We start from the raw sequence: 18,587 nt of genomic DNA, 5'->3' as shown, positions 1-18,587 counted from the left end.
TCTAATAATGCCTTCCTGCTCCAGGTCGAGGTTATGAAGTTTGCATTTTTTCAAGTAACAGTCAAAGAAAGTGCAGTACCATTTAATTATTTTTCTCTTCCTCGCATGTTTTTTGATTGCTGTTGACTCGAAGTACTGTGGACTTTTGCCTCCAGGGGCCCTCAGTGGCTCAGTCCCTGCACTGTCTATGGGAGTCCTTAACTCCACAGTGTTTGAGGAGCTTCCATTGATCACTGTGAGTGCTGATTCTGTTCCTACCGGTACCCCGCTTCTCCCCTAGCAGCATGGCCATCTACATGGCCAGAGTATGTGTGGAGAAACCTCATCTTTCTGGACCTTTCTCAAGTTCTTCTCAACAGTCCTGTCTGATGTGCTTGCCTGTCAGGAGTCCTGAGGGCTTTTCTAGAGACTCAGAGGTGTTACCAGTCTTCCTCTCCAGTAACTCTCATAACTCAGGAATCCACTAAAGTAAGTGAGTCTTCCTGGGTCTGAGTGAGTGTGTGCTCAGACGTGACCTGTTAGGTCACTTCCTTGAAGTGAAGGAAGCAGGTCAAAGTTCGTATGGCTCCTGATAGTGGCTCCTGACCTCATCTCCGTTGTACACACTAATGTCAGTCCACATAGTCAGCAAAGTGTTACCTTTCTAGGAACAGATGCAAGAGCTATGTTAAGCAGTTAAGCATCAGGTCATGGAAGAAATTCAAGCAATCTGATTTCCAGACGTGGAGTGTCCGTAGACTTTGACATTGGGGCTAAGTTCCGTTGTACCTTTCCATGCTTCTGGAGGTTCTAGCTTTCCCTTTTATTGTTCTCTATCCTGTCCTCCTCACCAGGTTGTGCCCTGATTGTCCATTCCAAGGCACGGCCTGAATCACACTTCAGGAATCTTTGCTTCCCCTCTGCCCCAGTATGAGCACCTTCAATTTAAAAGTGACTTTTCTCTTAAAAATGTCTCTAGTGTTTTTCATATAAACTGATCAGAAATGCTGCCACTTCTGGGACGTCTCCTAGGCTAACAAGTTCTATTTCTGTGTGGAATAATGGACCTACGGCCACGCCTATGCAGCACAGGTGCACAACATCATTTTGTGGAAGGCAGTTGTCATGTTAAGTGCTCACCCGTGCTGCCTGTGTCTGCCTCCATTCACATCAAGTGAAAGCATGTCCCAAGCGTTCCCGAGGCCTCTGGCTGGATTCTGCCCTGGGAACCTCCTTCCCGTGGATAACCACGTGCTTCTTGCAGGCTTTGCTTCAGAGACCTCACCAAAGGCCTCTCCAACGCTGGCGAGTGTCACCAGTTCCCGAGCCTATGTGCGCTCACAATCTCCTGGTATGTTCGTTCCTTTTACATGGTCATCTTTTGTACCACCATGTCTGAGATCTATCGGGCTTCGTGGCATAGTGATTTGTTCACGTTCACCGTTGAGTAGTCTGCCGTAATTTGTGTTTCTGCTCTGTTGATGGACGTTCTGGTTGTTTTCGGCTGCAAGCTCTTATGAACAGCTGTCCTGTCAACATTCCTTCACACATTCCTGGGTGCCCTGTGCACATCTGGGCCTAGATTTTCATAGCGTGAAGTTTATAGCTATGAAGTACGTTTTGTGCATGGTCGTACATCTAATTTTTAAATCTCTCCTTTTGTACCAGTACACAGTTAAGCATATTCTGAATTATTTTCTAGAAATACATTGATGTTTTGATCAAAGTTTCAAACTTATTGGCATAAGCTTTTTTATGTATATGTCTGTTGTTTAATCTCTGTAGCAATGTCCATGTAGCAATGTCTTCCCTTCATCCCAGTAATTAGTCATTTGTACCTGCTTGTGTGTTTTATCCATTTTGCCAGAGGCTGATCAATTGTATGTGTTTCATAGGATTATATATAGAATGCAAATTTTTGTCATTGTGACAAAATGTCTTACTTCAAGGGAAAGAGATTTATCTGGGCTCATGTCCTCAGGGGTTTTTGGTCCACCACAATGAGGAAGGTACAGTGCAGTTGCTCTGTCCATGGCTGCAGAAGAGATGGCTTAGCCAGTCACATGATAGTAGAACAAGCAGAGAGAGGCTTGGGTATAGGCCTGGGATACAAAGTCAAAGGCTTTATGGCTTACTTTCATCAACTAGACCCTACCCTCTTAAAAACTCCATAGACCTTTCTCCCTAAAGATTACCTCTCCCTGGTCAGTAAGTGGTCAGATTATGAATTTGTTGGAGGAACATTCAAGATTCACCCCATGGTATTGTGCTCCTGAACTCCATAGGTTTATGGTAATCCCCTAATGTAAAGTGTATTCATACAACTTCTGGAGCCTCACAGTCATAGCAGTTCTAACACTGTCCTAAAGTTCAAAAATCTCTGCTCAGACGTAAGGCAAACTTTCTAACTTTGAGCTCCCATAGAATAAAAAGAGAAAGTGGCATGCTGCTATGTACGATTCAGGGGTAGCTGAGTATAAAAAGGAAGATATAAAAGGATGGATTCATTGACCAGCTGGAGGAAGTAAAAAGATGGACAGTATGAATGTACACATGGCTCTGAGGGAAATTAAGGCTGGATCCCTAACACCAGGCCTTTCCTGTACATTTAAAACACCAGGCCAAATCTCTTTGCCATAGATCACCTGTATACTGCGGCTTGGTATTTTGCAGAATCGTCTGTTTTCACGGCATCCTGTTAAATGCCTACTCTAACATGGTTAGCCTGTAAGGCTGTCATCTTCACCTAGCACCTGTCCCTTATGCTTTCCTCATCTTTTTCTGTCCTTGTTTCCCTGTGGATGTATAACCAAATCGAGCTTCATTGATTTTTATGGATATAATAATTAGGCAATGGTATGTCATTAATTTTACCCAGTGGATTATTATCTTAAAATGAGATGCTTAAATATGGTAATTATTTCATAGTGTAAAAACTTTATGCCTAACATTGATGTTAAGATTGGGTGAATAACAGTACTAGCCTCAGTCATAAATACCTGGATCTTTCTGCTGACAGCTTAGGTTTTGTGAGTTATGTCTAAAGCCTTTAGTCTGATGTTTCCTGTACCTGTCACACTATATTAGAATCTGTCCTTCAAACATGTTCTCCTGCAATTTTTCAAACTGTGCTAAATTGATATTTCTTGAAGTCTAAGTCTATGACAGCACACCGTATCTTCATCTTAAACAGAATATGCTTTTTATTTTGATGCGCTACTGAGTTTTAAAGAGAATTTTTAGGAGCACTAAATATTTTGGATCATGCAGAGAATATATATTGTGCTATAGTAATTTTGTCTTTCATTTGTATTATGTGACATAGTAAATGTTAATCACTGCTTAGCTATGTTAGTAATCTTGCTTAGCTCTAAAAAGAATAAATGACAAGGAGCTAGTGGGGATGAGAGCGCATTGCTGTGTTCATGCCGAGAAGAAGTGGAGAAGAAGGGAAGGCACACAGGAGGAAAAGGATCCCCATTGTAAAAACCTGGGATTTGAAATTTTTGGAGGAAGTAGTAACCTATGTTCATTTCCCAGGTTTTTCAGTTTTATTGTACCTGTGTACAAATGGCCAACTGCTACAGGTGATTATATTTACCTGTTTCTTATCTGGTTTGGCCTTTAAAGCTACTTACTTTTACCGACACATCCATTGAAACAAACTTTACTTGGTGTTGCTTTGAATGGCATCAACATATTAGGCTGTTGTGATAGTCACGAGTTTCTAATAGGGATGGAAGACACATGATGGCAGAGGAAGTTGATCAATACCATCCTGGCTTACCTTGCAATTCACTGATACAGCAATAGCAATGGCACTTTATTGTGCACATTCATTTGAATACTTCTAAACAGGTTGAATCTCATTTAACTCGAAAATGTGCTTACTGCATTGACAGTTAAGACAGGCTCATTTTAGGATCAAGCTAGATCACAGATTTTGATGTTTGCAGTAAATAAATAAATAACCGGAAAGATGCTCCAAACAACAGCCTGTAACTTAAAATTAACCTCCAGCCTGAGTTACCTTTTACCTCGAGGACATCTAAGTTCTGTTGCGTACGAACAGCAAAGGTACGTTGGCACCGTCCCTTTGAAGGACGGCAAAGTAAATTGTCTTTTCTTCACTTACAAGGATAAAATAAACATTTTTTACTGTATGGCTTTCAGACAGCTTACACCAGCAAAGTGATGTATTACGTTATCTGTTGAGGAGCTGGGATGGTGGCTTAGTGGCTCAGAGCACGATTGCCACACGCTTGTGGCAGCTCACAACCACGTGTAACCTCTGTTTGATGGGATACCACTTCCTCTTTCTGGTCTCCACCGACTTAGCCATGAACACAGTCCACAAACATACGTAAATTATGAGTCACTTAGTTATGGTATCCCAGCAAAGGGAGAGTAAGGTATTATTTCACATCTGTCACTGTTTTTAATAGAAAACATTAGAGGCCACAGTATAGTGAAATCAAAATGAAGAGAATACTGCCAACCTCCTGCAGTGGTATTTTAGACGGCTAAGAATAAAAAGGTAAAATAGTGCAAGCCTCCTAAAGTTAGACTGTTTTTAAAAACATACTTTACATGAGGTGGCATCGTTTATCATTGATGTTATTTTTATATTTTTTATTCTAATTTTTATTAATTACACTTTATTCACTTTGTATTCCCCCATAAACTCCTCCCTCCTCCCCTCCTAATCCCACCTTTCCTCCCCCTTCACCACACATGCCCCTCCCCAAGTCTGCTGATGGGGAGGTCTTCCTCTCCTTCCCTCTGATCCTAGTATATCAGATCTCATCAGGAGTGGCTGCATTGTCATCTTCTGTGGCTTGGTAAGACTGCTCCCTCCTCAGGGGGAGGTGATCAAAGAGCAGGCCAATCAGATTATGTCAGAGGCAGTCCCTCTTCCCATTACTATGTAACCCATTTGGACACTGAACTGCCATGGGTTACATCTGTGCAGGGGTTCTAGGTTATCTCCATGCATGGTACTTGGTTGGAGTATGAGACTCTGGAAAGACCCCTGTGTTCAAATTTTCTGGTTCTGTTGCTCTCCTTTTGGAGTTCCTGTCCTCTCCAGATCTTACTATTTCCCACTTCTTACATAAGATTCCATGCACTCTGCCCAACAGTTGGCCATAAGTCTCAGCGTCTGCTTTGATAGTCTTCAGGGCAGAGCCTTTCAAAGGCCCTCTGTGGCAGGTTCCTAGGTTGTTTCCTGTTTTCTTCTTCTTCTGATGTCCATGCTCTTTGCCTTTTGGGACGGGGATGGAGCATTTTAGCATTTAGCGTCTTGATTAGTTTATTTAGGTGTACAGATTTTAGTAGGTTTATCCTATATTATATGTCTATATGAGTGAGTATATACAGTGTATGTCTTTCTGCTTCTGGGATAGCTCTCTCAGGATGATCCTTTCCAGTTCTCACCATTTACCTGGAAATTTCATGATTTCCTTGTTTTTCATTGCTGAGTAATATTCCATTGTGTAGATGTACCACAATTTCTGTATCCATTCTTCAGTTGAGGGGCATCTGGGCTGTTTCCAGCTTCTGGCTATTACAAATAAGGCTGCTACAAACATGGTTGAGCAAATGTCCTTATTGTGTACTTTAGCCTCTTTTGGATATATGCCTAGGAGTGGTATGGCTGGATCTTGAGGAAGCACTATTCCTAGTTGTCTGAGAAAGTGCCAGATTGATTTCCAGAGAGGTTGTACAAGTTTGCATTCCCACCAGCAGCGGAGGAGGGTTCCCCTTTCTCCACAACCTCTCCAGCCTGTGTTGTCACTTGAGATTTGATCTTGGCCATTCTCATGGGTGTGAGATTTACCTTATATTATTGTGGGTCTTTGTTTTCACCTTCAATGCTTTTCTGTAACTTTCACTTTTCTCTGGTGTCAGGTTGTTTAAACAGTTAATTTTCTTACTCTAATCAGTTAGCTGTTTAATTTCTGTAAATATTTATTGCCTTAGGTGTTAATACTGTCGTAGTAACTGGGGCTGGGCATCCCCATGGTCCGTTCTCTGCATTTTGATGACTTGACACTTTCTGTAATGGTTTCTACTTGCTGTAAACAGAAATGTCTGTGATGATGAGTGAATGCTCTACTCATCAGTGGTGTAAGAATGAATATTTGGAAAATAGACGTTTTATTGACTTAAGAAAGTGACGGTAGTAGGTTCTGCTCTATGACTCATGACTTCACTAGTCATGAGTAGTTGACTGAATGTACAGGACTAGACATAATCCTTCTGTTGAGTGGGCATGACATCCAATTAGACAGTTGTTCCTTTTTCTATCTTTGTTTATAGTGAACTTGTTGTTCTAGAAACATATTTTCACCTGTCATATTAAGTTAAATTCTGAGAAGGGAAATTTTGTTCCATACTTGTAATGCCTTAAACTTAATATTTTCTCATACAATCTTTCGTTAATTTTTATAATACTCTACTAAGATGTTTAAACTGCCCTACTAGAACTGGCAGTAGATTGGGTGTTAGTAAGACAAAATTGGCATGAATATGTGAAGTCACTGTTTAATTAATGTTTATTTAATATGTGTTATTATAGCTGGTTCAGTGTGATATTAATATACATACATATATACATACGTATTATGCTCTGGTTAATAGGAAAATGCATGTTTACAGAGGTTGAATGCTGTTTCCAGGTCATGGGGGCGTGAGCGGTGTTCCCGAGTCAGTAGCTTTAGGATAACCAGCTACAATGAGAGCAGATGTTCTTTTAAGCTTAAGAGTTGTGGACTTTTTAGCACATGACAAGGAGAGTCTTGTGTCATGGTGAACGATTATGGCAGGCATGTTTAGTGGAGCCAAGGTGTTCATCTCATGGCTCATTGTCCCCCTCCAAAAGCATACCTCTAGTGGTGTCAAGAGGTCCCAGTATGTTCTGCCTTACAAAGGTTCCACCACCTCCCCGTAAAGTGCTAGGGGCTGGAGACCAAGCCTCCAACGCAAGGGCCTCTGGGTAACAGCACAGGTCTATAGAAATTTCAAAACTGGTTTTGAGTCTCATGACTCTAGCACCTCCAGTAAGTCATATTTCTTCCGCAGAAGTCATAAAGCACAAAGACTCTACAAATGAGAAATATTCTAGGAAAATGAAAGGCTATTTAATTTCATATTAGAAATAATTATGAACAACAGATCAATAGTGACGATGACGGATAAGTTGAAGAGAATTGAGAGCCCTTCAGAAATCACTTTAGTGATTAGTTGTATGTTGAGGGTTGAGGGGAGGGAGGGACTGTATTTAAATAGAGCCTATATCTCACCCAGATAGAATTTGCTGAATGGGCTGAGGTTCCATAAAGAGTGAAAGGAAGAATGAGTGTAAAGTGTATGTATTCAGGGTGGTTTTGGTCAATTAAAACTCAGTGTATAAGTGCATAGGTATATGTATGTTTTCTATATGGAAATAGGAGGGAATGGAAGGCTAATTTGGAGAATTTGAGCTGGCAAGCTGTCAGTGAGCCTTGTTAGGCCTGGTGCGCATTCAGTCCTTAAGGAGTGCTTTAGGCAACTCTCGCTGTATTTATAGTATGGCCATAAGCATTTATCCATAACCTTAGAGCCAGGGTGTGGCCAGGGAGTTCTTTTGTGTGTTTGAGCTCTAGCAAAGTCTTTTAATAGCCAAAAATGTAAATTTTTGAGCAACAATACTGAAGTGTGATTATTTGGATAATGATTGACTTCTACAATGATGTGTGCTTACTTCCTGGAATGCTGTGGTGACAATTTTTTTTTTTTTTGCCTCAGTGAGTTAAGAATATTTAAAGCTTTTTTTCAAGTGTTTCTTTGTGTGACACAGAGTTTTGTTCTTGTAAGTCAACTCCTTCCCTATGATTTACTTGTGTATCAAGCCCCCAATCTTGTTTATGTTGACCAAAAATGGCTGGGAGAGACAGCCGTGACATTATGAATCCAGCTGGCCACAGATGGATCTGCAGTGAAGCATAAATCCGTATTGGGTTGGTGATCTATGTTTATAGCACCCTGTTAAACTCTCAGAGACCCAACCCCTAAATCACCAGGCACTGACTACACCCATTTAGTATAAATAATTGGTGGACGTGAACTGGAACTTTCATTGTTAGTGATCAGGACTCTCACCTGTAAGACCAATTCATTCATGTGAGCTTGCATGGACTGTGTAACTGGTTTTTTACTCTGTTAATTATAGTAATTGAGTTCCTAGGTTTTTGCATATGATACAGTCTTACGTGTTCTTATTGTTGAGCTGTTAAGATAATTACTCCTCTTCCCAAGATGCTGTGTATTAAAGTCTCCACTCATTCGTAATAGCTTTGGCAGTTAAGGTTAATGTTTGAAAAAAAAAAGAATGAAGTTTGATTCTAAGAAATTAATTTAGGAATTTTATCTGAAAGGGTGATGTATATGTGAGATTTCAAGATCTATTAGTAATGGAAATATCAGTGCACATGATGTGATTGAAATAAGCAACTGTAGCACCAACTAAAATTGCAATTGCCTTCTAGCAATGAAAGCTAATTCTGAATCTATGTCCAACAACTGAGTATGTGAAATTCCACAATTTCAGTTTTTACAATGATCTTCCCTCTGGCTAAACTTATTGAAAATGAAAAGAAAAACCAAAGAATTATCTGTCTTTTAGAACCCAACAAGGGAACATGATTAGATGTCAATTGATGTGCAAGTTAATGAAGTAATTGTTGAATGTTTTTAGATCAAGTCTGTATACTTGTATTTGTCAAAAGCAATAAATAATAATAATAACCACTGGTCTTCATACATCACTGTTTTCTTTTGCATCTTTTGGCTGTTTTATAAATGGTACTACTTCATCTGTACTGTTGTAGCAGGTAGGACCAACTGTATGCCCTCAGCCACAGAGAAGTACAGTTACTGTGTCTCCTGCCATATATGACTCCTGGTAAGTAGAGGCAGTCATCCTGTAACCAAAAAGTTATGAATACACTTTGCAGAAAAGCAAACATACCCAACAGGTCAGATTTCCAACATCTTCCTCTGTATATAAGTTCTTCATGATTCAACCCCATTTCGTTGACATTTCTAAGGTTTAATGTACGTGGCAAATGAATATTCCATCTGTGATAGGTTAAGTGAATGTTTATTGATCATTTGCCTAATTATTTTAGCACTGTAGATGCTAGGGGACCAGGAGTGAACAAAATAGCTCAAAATACCTCCTATCTTTCTGGAGCTCATTATGTTTAAATAAGTTTTTTCCAATTTATTTTTATTTTGTTTTACTTTTTGTGGTTACTGTAAACATTAAATATATCTTTGTATTCTTTTAAAATCCACTTTACATCCTTGTTGTAGCCCCTTTCCTTCCGGTTCCACCCTCCCTTTCTTCCCCTCCTCACTCCTGTCCCTTTTTCCTCAGAAAAGGGGAGCTTGCTCTCCCATCCACACCAGCTCATCAAGTTGCATGAGGACTGAGTCTGTCCTCTTCCCCTGTGGCCTGGCAAGACAGTAACCTCTAGCAGAAAATGATCTGAAAGCTAGGAAGTGAGTCCATGTCTGATGCAGTCCCCATTTCCCTTACCAGAGAACCCACATAAAGCCTAAGCGGCCCATCTGCTGCATCTTTGTAGGGGTCTAGACCAGTTCCTGCATGGTCATTGGTTGATGCTTCAGTATCAGCAAATCCTTCTGGGCTCTGGTTAGTTGGCTCTGTTGGTCTTCTTGTGGGGCTCCTGTCAACTCTAGATACTATCACACCTGAAGAGCAAGAAAAATATTTTAAATATGAAGTTATGAAAATGGTAGAGACCTTAAAGGAGGAAAATAAAGCTCTCACAGTAGCACAGGAAAATACAATCAAATGGGTGAAAGAATTGAACGAATCCCTTAAAGAAATTAAAGAAATACAGGAAACTACAATCAAACAGGAGAAGGATATGAATAAAACTGTTCAAGACCTAAAAAAATGGAACTAGAAGCAATAAAGAAAACACAATCTGAGATAATACTGGAGATGAAAAACCTAAAGAAGAGGACAGGAACCCCAGACACAAGCTTCACAAACAGAATACAAGAAATGGAAGAGAGAATCTCAGGGACAGAATTAAATATGTTTTAAATATGGGTTTTCTATTCATTTTTTTAATAACCAGTAGATATCATGGATGAAATGTATACAGGATCCGGTTTATATTTACTTTTCCAGGATAGGCTCATCTCTTTCTCTGTTGCAAGAGTGGAATTGAAACAATGTAATCCTGTCATGAAAGGACATGGTGAGGGCTGATTTGCATGTTCATCAAGGTTAACCCCTCTTTCCTTTTCTCTAACCCAGGGGTTCTCAACCTTCCTAATGCTGCGACCCTTTAATACAGGTTCCCATGTTGTGGTGACCCCGACCATAACATTCATTTTCATTGCTACATCATAACTGTAATTTTGCTACTGTTACGAATTGTAATGTAAATATCTGGTATTTCCCATGGTCTTCAGATACACCTGTGAAGAGAGTGGTTAACCAGTCAAAGGGGTTGCGACCCACAGGTTGAGCACCCCTGTTCTAGCCTTTCATGGTCTCGTATTTTCTTGGACCATACTCTGTAACAACCAGTGTCCTTAGCATATTTTGTGACAGTGTTTTTCACTTGACTTAGCCTTGCGGTCACTTCCCCAGAGATGTTCAGAATGTGACAATGAAAGGCAGAGCAGCTGCGTGTAGTCTCATGTTCTAGTTCTTCCTTCCTCAACAGAATCGTGGCCCTTTAAGTTTCCAGTATTCTTGCTTCTGACCACTGGGGCTGCTCTGTGATCAGGGAAATCCCAGCTTGTCATTGCCTTGCACACAGAATAAGCAAGCGTCTCCAGGGAAGATGCGCCTAAGCGTCCCACAGCTTTCTCCAATGAGCTGCCCGAGTTCTTCAATCTCCATTGTTACGTTAACTCTGATGCATTTAAGCAGATTTTATAGGGCTTAATTTTCATTTTTACTTAGATTTATTTTAGTTGTTCTTGGCTGGATTATTGTTTAGTTGAAAGGATGTTAAAGCTATGCACCGAAACAAAATATGCATTCACATACACACACACACACACACACTCACAAAATGTACCCTGACATTTTCATCATGCCTTAAGGATTTTTACTCATTGGAAAAAATGGACAGGGAGTTAGATGTCATTGAACTTATTCATTCAAATAATGTCATTGAAAATGCTGAACAATTGCCAAAGCTGATACTCCACAGGGCATGGATTTCACTGTCTCAGAGCTACGTAATGATGGTGGTGGTGCTGAACTGGGTAACCTGGGAGCTTTAAGGTGGAGGCACTGGGGTTGGTTAGCCTGAAACAGAGGGTGTTCAGGATGTGGTGGTCGCTCTGAGTACTGGCTAATGTTACTGGTGGATTCCTACTCTGATTCAACGTCATCGGCAATTAAAGCACAAAGTAGATTTTCTTTGCGTCTTTACATCTCCACTAATACTTGCAGGAGGCAGGCATTGCACATGGATAAGAGCATCTATGGAAGAGACAGGCATATTTAAATTCTAGCCCTACTCCTTTGTGAAGTGCTTACTTAGAACAAGTTGCAGAACTCTCGATGTTGATTTCGCATCTGTAACATACAAACAGTAAAACAGGTCACTATATGGAGGGAAAATTTGATGGGCACACTGCCCTTAAACTATACACTGTGAACCTCCAATTTCTTGCAGTTACTTCTCTGCACCTGATATGGACATCCAATGAGCAACTACAGGTTTTGCATGACAGCTCAACCCATTGCCTAGACTAGTGGCAACCAACTAGAGTTGGTTGTGAGCCCCTTGAGGGTCACATATCAGATATTCTGCATAACAGATATTTACACTGTGATTCATAACAGTAGCAAAATGACAGTTATGAAGTAGCAATGAAAGTAATGTTATGGGGGTCACCACAACATGAGGAACTGTGTTAAAGAGTCACAGCATTAGAAACATTGAGAACCACTGACCTAGACTTTCCAACAAAGATGAGAATGAAATTGGTAAAAAAAGCATTATTTTAAAAGTATAAAATTTTTGTCCTCTAAAAGAAAACTTTTGGGTATCTTTTTAAAAATAATGGAACTATCTAAAGTAACTCCAGGAAGAAAATAACCAAATTAAAGATGGATTTCAGTTCAGCAATTTAAAAAAATCTACTTCAAATTTTTTAGTAGATAGTAAAAAAAACCCATGCTATTATCTACCTAAGACCAATCCAAGAAGAAGCAGGGTTTTTTTTTTTAATCAATACTGCAAATTGTATTGAATAATCACTTGTAAGAAAAGAAGCAAAATTAAAATTAAAATAGAGTGAAAAAAAACCTTAGAGTTAAGAAAAAAGGGAGAAATTTGACTACCAGCAATTGTTTATTTATTCATGTGATATTGATTATGTCTCAGTTTCTCTAGAGACATAATAAAATAATAATTAGTAAAATTGTAACTGGAGAAAATAGAAAAGGAAGTGTACTGCGAAGACAACATGGTCTTCTTCCTGATGTCATGGTACCACCAGCAACTCTCCTTGAGTTGTGAAGAATATGAATTTATATTATTACAAGCCAGTAAGAATTAGCTATGTAAGCTATCGTGATGCATTAAACATTATTGTTGTTTCAGCAATAATTTAATATTTGAATCAAAATTTACCTCAGTTCACGGTGGAGACGTCTTTCTTAAAACCTGACAGTTTTCTGGTGTGACATTATCCTGGTATGATGCACAGAGGCCCTGCCAAGCACCTGTCCAGTGATGCTAACTTGACAGAGCACATCTTTCCTCTCAAGCTCTATGTCAGGAATTGTTTCACTGTGCTCACACTCGAGTGAACATGAAATGAGGCCATTGCTGAGTATTGCTGTTCAGATGTTCAAAAGCTGCTATCGGTCTTGAAGCTCAAGGGTGAAAGGTACACAGCCGTGTCTAAATTCCCAGTCAGTATTCAGATCTAACTGAAAGTGAACCAAACACCCTCTACACTTTCCCTTGCCTTTGCAGGCATGTAAACAAATGTGTGATGATAGCTAGGAAACTCTAAGAGGGGAGAGAGCATATGGGTAAATAGTGACGCTCTGACTGGACAGTTCTCTGAGTCTGGGCAATGTCTTGTGTTTGTTTCCGCAGAGCATACCTCATTACGGACTATATGGGCATCCGCAATGAAAGTTTCATGAAACTAGCCGCTGTAGGGACCTGGATGGGGGACTTTGTCACGGCCTGGATGGTAAGAAAACTTCAGCTTCTCTCAGTCGGAACAAATGTCAGATGGAGAGCATGTTCCTAATGTTGGAATGATGTTGTAGGAAAACAATTACTAAATGTTTTCAGAGCACACATCTGTAAGTATATACCAATGTTTAAAAAAGCTTATTTTTGTGTAGAATGGATTTTGTAAGCATATATTAGTCTAGAGGTTATATTCAATATCTGTAGCCCTCAGAAAACAATAAATGCAATCATAATTGCATAATTGATGATCATAATTGATGATCTCCTCTAGAAGATTATGTATACACACACAGATGTATATCTGAGAATACAAACATCTATATGCTTCTTAAAGGAAAAGAACTCGGCGTGAAATTCTAAATAATCTTTTTGGGAACCATTGTTTTGATGTGCACAGTTGTCAGGTAAGGAATGAAATCCGGTTTTTCTCAGAAGGCCATCTGAAACATTCTTTGGGTGGTCTGTAAATTTTTAAATTTAACTTTATCTTTTGAGAATTTCATGTAAGAGCGCTCTGTGTCTGCATCAGATCTGCTTGTCCTCTCCCCACTCTGACATCTCCCATGTCTCTGCTCCTAGTCTCCTCTTGAATGGGTGACTTCTAGATTTATTGCCATTATATATACACATGTACACAGCCGACTGTTACCCACAACAGTGGGTCTAGAGACGACCACTTTGGCCTGGGCACCCCATGATGGGCTCTGTGTCAGGGGAGATAGTGTTCCTCAAGAGGACATCTGAGGCTTTCTTTTGACCTTCATTTGCGTGTGTGCACACATGCAGCTGTAACACCCATCTCTCCCATTTAAAACGGGATTTACTTTTGATGACTTAAAATAGTGATCAGAACATGCTACTCATAAAGGCTAGGCTACATCCTATCAAATTCTATTCAGAAGAAGCTATACACACACTGGAAAATAACGTACTTGAAATTTGCTATGATATCTTTGAGAAAAATTCTACATTAATTGTGATTGTGATTTTACCTTGATTTTGTGAAATAAAATGGAACTGAGGACCCGATCACTGTTTTAGACACAAGGACTCTCTGACCTTGACACATGCTTTGACCTTCACGAAATAAGATGCAATTCGAAGAGGCTCAATTTGCACATTTCTCAAATGGATTTAAACGCTTCTATTTTTGATATATATATATATATATTTAAATATGAAATGTGTGGCCCTAGAGAAGACTTAGCATGCAGCCTGTGGCAGATGTAAGAGCTTGCTGTTGGACTGTTTGTCTGGGCCAGGCTCATCGAGTGACTGTGGGGCAGGTCATTGATCCAAGCCTCATGCTGCCTGGACTTCCTGGCCCTCAGTACGTCCGTCCCACCATATCCCAGGCCTGGGAACAGATTGTCTGGAGTTGCCCTTGTGTTGTCTGTGAACAGGCTGGCAGGCAGTGTGGCCCAGTATCTCCTGGTTTTGCTCTTGACAAAAGTCACGGGAGAAGCAACAGGATAAAACACTTACAAAAATTGTTCTATAGTTTGAAAGCTGATGCCCCCATTTGACATATAAGCCTTTTGCTGTCTTCATGTTTGTTTATGACCTGTTTGTTCCCAATTCCCAAACATTTCCTCACTGTGGCACTCCTATGCCCTCTAGAGCTCTGCCTACACATTTTTTAAAATTTTAATCTGAATAGCCAAGTCTGCTTCTTTAGGCTCTTTCAAAGAATGTGTGTAGCTTCAGCCTTCAGTTCCTTTTAGCTGTACTTCCTGTCGTGTGTATGTCTGGCGTCTTACATGTGGGGGTAAAGGGAACACAAAGAACCTTGTTGAGCCCATGATGCTGTCTTTTTCTCAAGCTCTAACTCAGCTGCACAGGTCGGTGTCTGCTTCTTTAATGCCTCCTGTTTCGACTTGCTAACCCCGTTCTTTCTTTCCCATATCGCTGCTTTATTAGAAAGCTAGAGAAGGATTGAAATGAAGAGAAGTGTGTTTTCGGCTTAACCACCCAATGTGGAGTTGAATCCCATGGGCCCTTCCTTTTTTCTTTTCTGTAAACTGGGGCAAAGCCCAGGGTCTCTTTCTGCTTATGTTATATGAAATGTTGACCTTTTCCCATTAGACTCAGGGAGAAATGGCAAAGTAAATGCAAGCTGCCACCCTGCAAGCTCAGCCACACAGGGAGGCTTCCCAGAACACCCTTGCTATTCCCACTCCTATTCATTGACAGGGCGGTAACTTTCCAATAAATATTTATATGCCTACATGTGTGTGCATTGATAACGCTTTAAAAATAATATTTTTCCTCATGAGAGGAATCTCAGGTAGCTCTGACCTTCATGTGCATAGAATTCTCAGTTTGGAATGAATATCAATGATGAAGGTGACCTTCAGGGAGAAGCAAGCGGCTTTTTACATTAACAGTTATAGATTAACTCTTAATGCGTTTTTGCAGTGAAGGACTTTTCTTTTCTGGAAATAATTCTAAACTGTTCCATGCTTTATAAAGGCTATCAGGACTGATGTGATCCAAAGACAAGAGTGATCCCAAACATTCTGCACAACAGGCCTGGCCCTCACCAGACTGAGTGTCCAGCCGCGTCCTGGCTTTGCAGTTGATCCTGTGTGTTTGACAAGTGCATAAAAAGCCCGATCAAGCTTGCCATTTTTTTTTGTTAATTGTTAAATATTTTTTAATAAAAGAGATGCATTAAAGTGATGAGCATTGCAATCCAGCACTGGGCTGCACTGTTGCTATTTCTGGGAGCAAAGAAGAATTTTGTCTTGAAGGTGTATGTGAAAGCTGAAACACTGGCCACCTTGAGCCACAATTTCCTCATGTCTCCTGCTCTGTGTCATTCGATGATCCAGCTCATGGCTGCAGCTTTTCCATGTCCTGTTCAGCCTCCCCTGAGGTCAAAGATGTCTGGGGTTCTGTGGACAGCATCATGAGGCTATCGCTTTTTATTTCCTACCAGAGGAAAGAGGCTCTGGTTGTCTTTAGCTAACCACTTCTTTTCCCTGATCTGTCTCTGCTATATCTTCTTCCCCTTGCTCTTCTCTTCTAGCAGTAAGTAGAATGATCCATAGCAGTGAGAGAGTTGAGGCTCTTGTGAAGTTATGTCATAGATACATTAAAATAACTTGGTCATCTACATTAGGGTTTCTGTTGCTGTGAAGAGACACCATGACCATGGCAGCTCTTACAAAGGAAAATATTTAACTGGGGCTGACTTACAGGTCATAGGTTTCCATGGTGGCGTGCAGGCAGACATGGTGCTGGAGAGGTAGCTGAGAGTTCTAGATCTGTATCAGCAGGCAGCAGGAAGAGAGTGAGACACTGAACCTGGATAAGCATCTGAGACCTCCAAGCCCACCCAAAGTGGGCTTTCTACATCAAAACCACACCTACTTCTCCAAAGCCATACCTCTAAATAGTGCCCCTCCACACGAGCCTGTGGGGCCATTTTTATTTAAACTACCACATCATCTACCATTTAACTTTACGTATATTTCTGATGCTTATTGCACCACCTTGTACAACATTGTATTTGGTGTTAACACTATACTTTCTTGAAAGCTCTTTAAAGCCAGAGATTCTTACTCAATAGCTACATGTAGAAAGGCCCCCAGGTGAGTAAAATGTAGCCTCTGTAGTTGGACTATTTCAGGAAACAAAAGTTTTAAATTTCCTTGATGACACCTGCTGCAACTTGAGCAAGTATAAGACTTTAGGGGGGAAAAGTGGGCTTAGTCCTTTACCATCATTTGAGAATTTTGTACATGTACGCAGTATGTTTTGAACAGTTAACCTCCTCCTTCCCTCCCCTTGCATTTCTCCCCCAACACTTGTTCCTTCAAACTTCATGTTTTTTTTTTTTTTAATGCATTGAGTCCACTAGGCATCCCCGAGGAAAACTGACTCTCTCTCCCCAGCAGCCACCCATTGGTAATGCCTCCCTGACTTGGGATGGATTCATGACTCCCTCCTGCATCCATGCTGGGAATTTTGGTCGGCTGGATTCTGTGCAGGCCTTTGCAAGCTGTCACAGCCATTGCGGGTTCATATGTGCTGTCATGTGCGTCCAGTTCTCTTGTCTTCAGCCATCTATTGTCTTAAGGTCTTAGGATCTCCCTGCCCTCCTTGCCACTGTGACCCCCAAGCCTTTCAGGGCAGCAGGGTATGACGTAACAGTCCTCTTTGGAGCTGAATGCTCTACAGTCCTCTATGCTCTGCACATTACCTGTGTTCATCACCATCTGCTGCAGAAAGAAGCCCCTCTGCTTGGGTGGAGAAGCAAAAACTTAGGGGCACTTTAGCCCTCCCTTTCTCTAGTGGAATGATCCTATTACAGTCTTCCCGTGGGCCGGTCACCTAGCCAACCACAGGGTTTTGGCCCATTTAGTGGGATCAGGCATGAGTTCAGTGTTATGGAGTGGACCTTTAATCTAATCAGAAAGTAGCTGGGTTCTTTTTCATGGCACCTCCTAGGCGGTTAGCCATGTCATGATGAAGCTGAATATTTCCTTCCCAGCCACTGGCTGCCAGAAACTGGTGGAAGTGAGTGATGAATGCAAATGCCGTCCTTCCTGTGAGAAGCGCATGTACAGAGAAGTAGCTGCTGATGTTCTGTGTGAAGAGCAGAAGGGATATGTGGTCCAAATTAGCAGGGAGAACAATAAACTCAGGTCTTCTCAGGAAGCAGGGTGGCTTGAGCCACAGAACCTGCTGTCAAGTAAGGGCCACTTTTGTTATAGACCACGGAGAACTGGAGAGAGGGAGTGCCGGCCTGCTCTGGGATACACTGACTTTTCTCAAGTTGGCTATCACAAAAAATAAAAAACAACAAACAAACAAACTAATAAATAAATAAGTAAATAAGGACAGGAGAACATCCCAGGGATGACAGGTACTATTGTGCCTCAGCTGCTGAACCCTGAAAGAGCTTTTGTATTTTAGAATACAAAAGCTTTTCAAGCTCTCTAAAGAAGATAGTGTCTACCGATAGGTTTCAGAAAGTTCTTAGGCACAGACGGTAAGAAGGCTAGGACCAAAGCACCCAAGCGTCAGTATCCCCTCATTCCACGTGTTCAGCTATGCACATGCTGATGCATGTCTCTAGAGGAAAATTGCACTAAGAAAACAAGGAGGCTGCAGAAGACGTTAAATTTTAGCCAAGAGAATGAAAGAGGCCAATGAAAAAGTCCAGGAACAGATAGCCAGAGGATGTAGGCTGACCTCTTTTAAGACTTCTACTTCTGAGTCCAGTCTTTAAGAGTAACAAATAAATCATCAGACCTTGAAAAAAATGGTTATTTCCATAAGAATCATGACAGTACATACCAGTGGGCATGTCTTATAAAACTCCATGCTTGCTGTGCGGGA

General features: G+C 40.8%; 1 protein-coding gene across 4 annotated transcripts in view; it reads left to right on the top strand.

The window, feature by feature from the left end:
* Tmem117 (transmembrane protein 117) overlaps positions 1-18,587 on the top strand; it is a 429,918-nt gene that overhangs the window by 209,414 nt on the left and 201,917 nt on the right. For all 4 annotated transcript variants that reach the window (XM_060388753.1, XM_060388754.1, XM_060388755.1 and 1 more), the window contains one exon: positions 13,134-13,233. In XM_060388753.1, coding sequence (XP_060244736.1) covers positions 13,134-13,233 — 100 coding nt within the window. The remainder of the gene's footprint in view (positions 1-13,133; positions 13,234-18,587) is intronic.

This window comes from Meriones unguiculatus, chromosome 8, assembly GCF_030254825.1.
Source record: "Meriones unguiculatus strain TT.TT164.6M chromosome 8, Bangor_MerUng_6.1, whole genome shotgun sequence".
Lineage (NCBI taxonomy): Eukaryota > Metazoa > Chordata > Mammalia > Rodentia > Muridae > Meriones > Meriones unguiculatus.
Note: the sequence above shows the minus strand (reverse complement) of the source record. Positions and strands in the feature narration are given on the sequence as shown.